Source organism: Choristoneura fumiferana, chromosome 30 (genome assembly GCF_025370935.1).
Source record: "Choristoneura fumiferana chromosome 30, NRCan_CFum_1, whole genome shotgun sequence".
Classification (NCBI taxonomy): domain Eukaryota; kingdom Metazoa; phylum Arthropoda; class Insecta; order Lepidoptera; family Tortricidae; genus Choristoneura; species Choristoneura fumiferana.
In genome coordinates, this window is record NC_133501.1 from 3,889,136 (window position 1) to 3,898,382 (window position 9,247).

At 48.2% G+C, this 9,247-nt stretch overlaps 1 protein-coding gene across 1 annotated transcript; it reads left to right on the forward strand.

The window, feature by feature from the left end:
• Positions 1-4,415: 4,415 nt before the first annotated feature.
• Positions 4,416-6,959, forward strand: LOC141444555 (beta-1,3-galactosyltransferase 5-like). The gene is given in 3 exon segments (XM_074110117.1): positions 4,416-4,653; positions 5,441-5,668; positions 5,671-6,959. Coding segments are annotated over 3 exon segments (1,371 nt in total). The 5' UTR covers positions 4,416-4,433; the 3' UTR covers positions 6,594-6,959.
• Positions 6,960-9,247: the final 2,288 nt, after the last annotated feature.

A 9,247-nucleotide genomic window follows, 5' to 3' on the forward strand; every position in this document is an offset into this window, starting at 1 on the left:
CGCAATGAGCCCGCGTGGGAACTAATGCCCAGCTCTCTCATTCTGAGAGGAGGCCTGTGCCCAGCAGTGGACGTATAGGCTAGGATGGATGATGATGATGATGACGCGCCGACAAAGTACCGACGTCCGACACGTCTTCCAACCGATACCGAGCGCACAGAAAGCATTCAAAAGCGGCACCGACAATAAGGTACCTTTCTTACTAAACTTTAAGGGATGTTTTAACACATAAAAAATCGATTTAAAAACTTGTGTCTATGTCAAATTAATTTATTGACCCTGCTTATTAATATAGAGTTAAAAAAGAAAAAATGATTTTTTTCGACATTTTACTTCAAGCCGCGATTATCTCGGAAACTAGAACCGACAACAAGGTACCTTTTACCAGATAACGCCACAATTGATCTCGATTAAACCTAGGTAGGCTAGGCGAGGCAAGGCACCTTACTTTCAATTTTGCCAATATTAGCTTTAGTCGTTAACCCTTTATTAGTCATAATACGCTCGCAATAAATACTACTTGTAATAGTATTTAATTCCCTCCACGCTTAGGTACAGTCAGCAGCAGAATTGAATGAGCGGTTACAGTGATCAAAATAATCTAAAGTACAATTCAATAGAATCTGTCAATTTTCTACATATTTAAGACACCCTATCGTGGGCACACTTGATTATATATGTTCCTGTTGTTGCAATTAATCATCTAAAAGGAATCATAAAAGAATAATAGTCACATCACAAAGCCTTAGGCAGCCCGGTGTTTATATTAGTAGGCTGGAAGTGTCTATAGGATTGTCAGATTCTATTGAATTGGAGTTTACACACGATTCTACTGTCAAGGTAATAAGAGTGTTTAGATAATTTTGAACACCACAACTGCTCATCTACTTGTGATGCTGACTGTACCACCTACTAATGTTTATTACGCTAGTATAGTTGGTGGGGTGACTCTGCATTAATATATCTACACCCACAATGATAGCAATTGGAACAGTGATGGCACCAAAACACCGACACCGACAGCGACAGCACCCCACGCGCGGGCTCAGCGGCCGCTCATTAATTATTAGCTAATTAACACGCGACTTATCCTGCACACGCGGTAGCGATAACATAACAATATATAGCCAAGTTAACTGCGTTGCCCTATCGAAAAAGAAATTTGGGTGGTACAGTTTCTAACTGTTATAGGTAGGTACCATCAGCCAAATATGTGCTAAAGCCTCGCCACATTTGGGATTACATTAGTTGCAACACTGGCGTGAAATGTATGCAAGTAGGGCGTCGGTGCGGCCGCGATGTGTACCTACACTAATTAATAATTCATTGGATATGTATTAATGATTACCCACATCGTTGTCACACGCGAGCCGTCTCTTGCCAGCCGGAGGAACATTTTGTTACGGGGCCCTCTCGCCTCCGGCGGCCGGCCGCGCCGCGGTCCCTTCCCTCCGCGCGAGATGGCGCGCGCGCGACGCGAGGCAGCGGCGTGACCCGACCGAGACCGCGCCACAGGCCCACAGCCGACGCAACCATCCATTGTATGTACCTAGCACCTCGCTGCTATTCGTCGCTTCACGTCAACTCGCTAATTACTATTTGTAATTTTTATCACTTTGCAAATACTAATACGCATAACGCGGCCCTGACTTCTGCGCGTTTAAAAATAGCTCTGCAAATAGATACAGGCACTGCCTAGTTTGGGGCCCGCTGACACTGTATTTTAAGTTAATACTGTTTCTAATCAATAAAAACTTTTCATTTCATTTTCATTTCATTTCATTTTCATTTCATTTCATTTCATTTCATTTCAAATGGGTCCACATTTGTATCATTTTGCCGATCATGATCACGCGTATCGTTTCGAGCTCGCGTATATATCCTAAGTATGGACGCTCACTTTGAGCTGCGTCTGCGTCCAGATTTGTATCATGCATTTTGTCGTATCGTATCTCCGTCGCGTTGCATCGACTCGTATCAAGATCGCTAGTGTGGACGCAAAAACAGCGGGATCATGCGGCGCGCGCGCCGTGTCTGTATGCTTAGTGTATTTTCCCGTTCACAAAATACGTCTCGATCGCGTTCGCGTTAAAATCTCAAATTTGTATGGCAACATGGACAGCTCCTCTAGCGGAAAGTTTCTTTGAAAATAAATAAATAAAAATATACCCGCACACTCGCGATCGGTTTACTAATGTATCGGCGAAAATTATTTAGCAAATTATTAACTCCCAACTATTTATCCCATATTTTTATTTAGGCGAAATGTTATTTCCCAACTCAACGTTTCGCACTGATATCATTTCCCAACTAATGATTCGATAAATTATTATTACTTTGCAAATTATTACCTGGAATTTTTTGAAGATGTCATTTATGTTATCGTCAAATGTATTGATTGGCATACCTTAATTTAGCAACTTATTGAATGGCATCCAACCTACTTTTCTAGTGTCATAAATTTATCCTGGCTGCTATAAAAAAAAAACCTAACATCGAAGGCTAAGGTGGGAGCTACGATCCGCTTCGCTCCCGCCTTAGCCTTCTGAACCTAAAGTATCCATGTCGCTTCTGTTCCGAACCGTCTTGCTCGCTCGCTTCGCTCGCTCGCACAAATCAAATTGAACTTACTTTGCAATGTAAAAAATGCCCAATGTTATTGACAATTTGTTATTTGCCTAAGCCAATCATTTGCTACATAATTATTTGCCACATAAATGTGTGATGAAGTAGAATTTTGCAATGTAAAAATGTTGCGAAATAAAAAAAAAGTTAAGTAAAGTTATGCCAAATATTAGTTTGCCAAATGAAACTTTGGCGAATGGTTGGTTGCTAAGTGAAATTTGGCGAAACATATTTCGCCGAAAAGGCAGTACACCCTCGCGATCGAATACGCGTATAAAACTAACGCGTATCATAATCATACCATACCATACTAACGCTATGCTACGCTGCTGTATCGTATGTTATCATAACGCCGTATCATTAAGTGTGGACGCTATCCGTATCCCCTTTGATGTTCGGGGAAAAACCGTCTCGAGAGCGATAACGACGTATCGCGTATCAAAACATAACTTCGTATCGTGATAAAGTATCAAAACACGTCTATTCTTACCGATCTTGATACGCGTATCCGATCGCGAGTGTGCGGGTACATTTTTATTTATTTATTTTCAAAGAAACTTACACAGTATACAGCATATAACATGAACATGACCATCGATCCCGAGCGGTCTGATACGGCGCGCCGTATGATCGCGCTGTTTTTGCGTCCACGCTAGCGATTTTGATACGCGTCGATGCAACGCGAACGCGACGAAGATACGAAACTTACGGCAACATGATAAAAATGTGGACGCACGCAGCTAAAAAAACTACGCCGGATGCGGGTTAATTAATTACCGCAGATAGCGCCGCCACGCGGCCACGGGAGCTCGCGTGTGATATCGAATATTGATACCAGCCAGTTTCTATTAGACATACACCAGGCTCTGGTTGAGGGCCCGGTCTCGCTCCCTCCCCGCACCCCGCACCGCGCTGGGCCCCTCGTAAACAAGGTGGGCGATGCTGTTCCCAAGTCGTCCTCTGCATAGACCGACACCGCGCCGGTAGGTACGAGTACATGGCTAATTGATGCCACACAATGATAATACATACTAGATCATCTTCATACATTTACATCAGCATCTGTCATCATCATAATTTACCTACTTGCACATGCACATTCCTGCTCCGTCGGCCGCAGAGCTGTTTGCAAAACTACCACTCTTGCGCAAACTGTTTTACACACATTGTACCTACCTATTGCGTTTTTAATAATGTAATTGACAGCTTATGCTGAATTGCGAATCCATTGTTTGAGCGGTGCCGGTGCTGCCGCGCGCTCCCGGACACGGCCGGAAAGCACGGCCTGCGAGCCGTTTACGAGCCGCGATTACAGAACTCATTAAACACCTTTCTCGAGTGAGCGGAGATTAGAGCTCGCTCGTTTACGCAAATCAATAACCCACCAAGACCAAGGCCTATCAAATGTCAATGGCACGCGATAAAAGTGAATTTAATGAGCAATTGTTTGTTTTGCATCTGCGATCAAAGAGCGCGAGAGCCTATTGCGAAGTTTGTGATCGATTGCATCGCGAAATTGCGTTGACATTGTGCGCTGCCTCGACGTGTGTTAGCGCGGGGCGGGGGAAGGCCGCGGTGTCGGGTCGCGCCACCCGCCACCCGACACCCGACACTCGATCACCCGATCGGCCGGCGGAGGTCGCATCGCACGCGACACCGGACGGCTGCCGGCTGCCGCTCCGGCCGGCTGATGAGCTCGTTAGTTTACATCTAGCTAATCTCTCCGGCTACCGTGCCAAAAGACTTGTTTAATCTAATCACTAGATATAGTCAGGGGTAGGTACCGAACAGAATTATTATGTGAGAACATGAGTCAAATCGTGCTCATGCGCATGTTTTTCCGTAAAAACAACGAGGAAGCGGCCGTACAATGTGGAAGGTTTTTCCGTATAATTATTAATGTTATTGAAATAGCTTTGCTACAAAAAAAGTTCTTTTGCATCACACTAGCCGTGATTCACCGCGGGCGCTGCCGCCGCGCCTTATCGTGCTGTTCTGTCGTTGTGTGCGGAACGAATTTACTGTCGGGTAGGTGAGGAAAAAGTCAGCTGGAGGTTCTTTTCAAAATGTGACGACTTTACTGGAGTGGAGAGTCCAGTACCTACTTATGGCACTTATTGGTTTAAGCCGAAGCTAGCTAGTATAGTGCTTTTCTCAAAAATAAGTCAAAAATGAAACAAAAACAAGATTTAAAAATAATGTCTACACGTCTCCTCTCCGCTGGTCTCCGTCTCAGTGGAGAATAATGAAATGAACTAAATTCACGCTCCATTTTACTTTTTTGTGAGTTTACTTTTTTACTTATTTATAATTTAAAAATTTGTGGTGTGGCCGTGAAAATAGCGTCGCGTCGCTTGCATTCGGGGCCTCCGGGGTCAAGGTGTTTTGGGTACTCGTACCTATTACCTATCTCGTGGTTTGGGTCACTGAGTACACAGACTTTATGTCTCCTTGATCTGAGTCGACAGCGTCGCGTCTGCGATAGTTCATGGACAGCAAAATTATGCGCGGAGCATCGCAGTCATCGCAGATGCGACTGTCGCGTATCATACTATCATAGCGCGTGAGATTTTCCGGTGCGGGAGCGGGACGTGCTCGAAGCGATACTGTCGCGGTCCTATTTTTTCTGTAGAATCGGCCGCTCTAATTTTGTGGCGCCATGGAAATCTGTTGCGGGTCTCAGTTCGGTCATACTGGTTCACTAGGTAGTATAGGCGGGCGCTCTTTTACCTTTTCGATCGGCACGGGGCTCTCTCGATTGCATATTCGCAGGGGTAACATGCGTGGTATTAATTGTCGTCTCGTCTCGTTGCAGGTGTCGGGTGTGACGGTGCTGTGATGGGCGTCCTGGGCGCGCTGGGCGGCGGCGCGGGGCGGCGCGGGCCGCTGCTGGCGCTGCTGGCGCTGGCCGCGCTGCTGCTGCTGCTGCTGGCGCGCCTCCCGCCGCGCACGCCGCCGCGCCGCCCGCCGCCCGCGCCGGCGCCGGCGCCCGCCCACGCGGCGCAGCCCGCCGTCGCCGTCGTCGTCGCGCCTCCGGCCCCGGCCCCCGCCGCGCCGCCAACGGCACGGCGCCGCCGCCGCCGCCGGTAGCGCGCGTGGCGCCCGCCGCGCCGGCCGACGGCGGCGTGCTGACGCGGTCGCTGTACGTGGCGGGGCACGCGCGGCCGCACCCCGAGCTGTGCCCGGCGCTGGGCGCGCGCGTGCGTCTGCTGATCCTGGTGTCGTCGGCGCCGGCGCACGCGGCGGCGCGCGAGGCGGTGCGGCTGACGTGGGGGCACGCGGCGCTGCGGTCGGACGTGGCGCTCGGGTTCGTGCTGGGCGCGCCGCCCCCCGCGGCCGAGCCCGGGCTGCGCGCCGCGCTGGACAGGGAGGACGCGCTGTACGGGGACCTGATCGAGGGCCGCTCGGTGGACTCGTACTCGAACCTGACGCTGAAGACGCTGTCGATGCTGGAGTGGGCGGCCACGTACTGCCCGCGCGCGCCGCGCCTGCTGAAGACCGACGACGACATGTTCATCAACGTGGGGCGGCTGCTGCGGTTCGCGGACGCGCCGCAGCGCCGCAACGCGAGCGGCACCGTGTGGGGCAAGGTGGCGCGGCGCTCGCGGCCGGCCCGCGCGCCGCACTCCAAGTACTTCGTGCCGCCGGCGCAGTTCCCGGGCGCCGTGTTCCCGGACTTCGCGACCGGGCCGGCGTACCTGGTGACGGCGGACGCGGCGCGGCGGCTGCTGGCGGCGGCGCCGGCGCAGCGCTACCTGCGGCTGGAGGACGTGTTCGTGACGGGCGTGCTGGCGGCGCGGCTGGGCGTGCGGCGGGTGCACGCGCCCGAGTTCTACAACAAGCGCGTGGCGCCGCACCCCTGCGCCGTGCAGCGCGGCCTGGCCATACACATGGTGCGCTACCACGAACAGTTCGACCTCTGGCGCAAGCTGCAGGACGGCAAGACCAAGTGCCAGGGCGGCAGCTAACCGAACAGGTTAGGCTAGAGGCGACGACCGATCGAATCATTTTATATTTTTTTACTTTGCTTTTTACGAAATGCGAGGTTCGCCCTCCGGCCGCCGCCGCCCGGCCCGGAGCCCGCGACGGCCGAGCGTCCGGCGGAGCGAGTGAACGCGGTGCGAACGGGACTCTGTCGGATCTGACCGAACGCCATCATGAATGGAATCTCCCTACGAAAAATGACGTGACCGTGTCGATCGCTCTCTCGACTCATCACCCGCCAGACGCTCGAGAGAGATCAGAACGCTCTCTCGTCGGAGGAGTCGCGCGACTCGGCCGCCTGCGCTCTCTCATGAATTGATGTAGCCGACGAGTGGCCTCAAGTACGACTGTGAATAAAAGAAAACGAACGACAGGGAAACGAGTTAAATAAATTGTGACCCGATCTCCGATTGAGGCTGCGTCTCGACCAGAGACGGACGAGGATGTGTACCAAAGAATGTGTTTTTCATGAACCGATAGCGGCGCTTCGTTCGCTTCGCGTCGCTCCGAGGCGGGATAGATAAATGAAGCGTTTCTGTTCTGTCCGTGAAACACACATTCCTCGCAACACGTACTGTCCTGGCTCGCACGTCTCTGGTCGCAACGTAACTTTAAACGATTTCTATTTTATTAACTACCTAATAATACGCAAGATTTTATCTTTAATTTGTGACAAGTTTACAATTGTAGCAAATATTCCCTTGGATATGATGAATGAGTGAGTGTGAAGTGTGTGTTCGCGGGTGGTCGCCGGGAGGGCGGGAGGGCGGAAGGGCGCCGCGCCGACCGCCCTTGGCGCGGCGCCCGCGGCCGGTTCATGTACTTAGATACGTAACGATAGCTAACTGATAAGAAGTACATCGCCATTTGACTACGTTAAGTATTAATGTTGTATTTTGTCCAAAATTTTATTCCATTTATAATTTTAGACTGATGTGCTGAAGCAATCTCGTTTAGTGTTAAGCTGAAGTGATGGAATTGACGACGAATACTCTCGCTGCTGACGCGCGGCGTGACGCGTGACGCGTGACGCGTGACGCCGTCACGCGCATCTCTATTTTCTGACTAGTTTTTAACGTTGGCGCGCAGGCGCCGCTGTCTGTACATAGTTATTGCATATTATACGTATATTATGTCGAGCTCTGGCTTTTTATTTGAATCATTCCTTACCTACCTGTAAGTACGTATCAGCCGCGGACGGATCAAGAATATCGTTGTGAACGACGCCACGACAACCTTGTTTGACTGTACGTTGTATTTTATATTTTTTCTATGATTACTCTTCAACTCTGCCGGACTATAGGTTTTGTAGGAATGTACTTACCACTTATAGTTTTATAGTTTAACTAGCTTTTGCCCGCGACTTCGTCCGCGTGGAATAGTAACTTTGGGAAGTATTTAAAATTTATTTAGGATCCCTATTTTGCCAATAATAGCACATATAAACTTCTACGGTTTACTGAAAATAATCTATTTTAAAACATTGCTATAGGTAAATATACCTATAAACTATTTTTTTTGTTCTTCCATCCATCCATCCATCCATCCATGTTCTTTGGTAAAACATAAATATTTTGCGGGAAACCACATTTTACCAATACGACGTGTATTCTATCCTGTCAACATAAAAGGACTAAGTACTTAATTCTTCATAGTGAACTCTTGACACCTTACGTTCTTTATTGTAAATTAGGAGGGTAGGATTATAATTAAGACGCCATTTTTACTAAGCATAGCTACACATATTTCCGATAAATATACTTATAGTAATTTGTTTGAAATTCCTTAAGAACTTTCATCCCCATATTTTCAAGTAAACAGGTCGAAATTTGAAAGCGCCGGAACAAATGTTTTTTAGGGTTCCGTAGCTGAAAAGGAAAAAATGGAACCCTTATAGGATCACTTTGCTGTCCGTCCGTCCGTCTGTCTGTCAAGACCCTTTATCTCCTAAACGCGCGGAGTATCGGTATCGAGTTGAAATTGAATCCGTAAACTCAGGTCAATAGTCCCGAAAGCTGTGAAAAATCAAACTTCTAAGTCAAGGCAATCAAAAGCTACAGTCATTAAAAAGGTATTTCCATGTAAATCGCCTTAACAGAAAAAGTTATAGGGTACCTACTTCCAGAAAAATAATTGTAATAATTGTATTTTTTTCTATGTGTATCTGTTTTCTGTATCGCTTACTATGTCTGGTGTACAATAAAGAGTCTTTGTATTGCCTACAATACAAAGACTCTTTATTGCAGATTTTTCTTATTTACAATACCTATATGTCTGACTGTCTATGTCAATAAGCCATCTTAAATGACCCCACATTGCGAACATTTTGCTTGAGCTTAGAAGGCTCTGCTAACACTGCATGATCTCCTCTACTAACATCACCTCTCGCAGGTAAAATTTTTTGAACAAATATCTATTTATCGCTTATCACGTGCCCAAATGCCAAGTTTCATAAAGAACCATCGATTTATCTTCGACAATGACGATCTTTCATATAAACTTTCATCCCCTATTTCACCCCCTCACAGGAAGAGTTTTAAAAAACGCGCGAATAAATATCTATTTATCTCTTATCACGTGCCGAAATGGCAAGTTTATCATCGATAATGACGACCTTCCATATAAATTTTCATTCCCT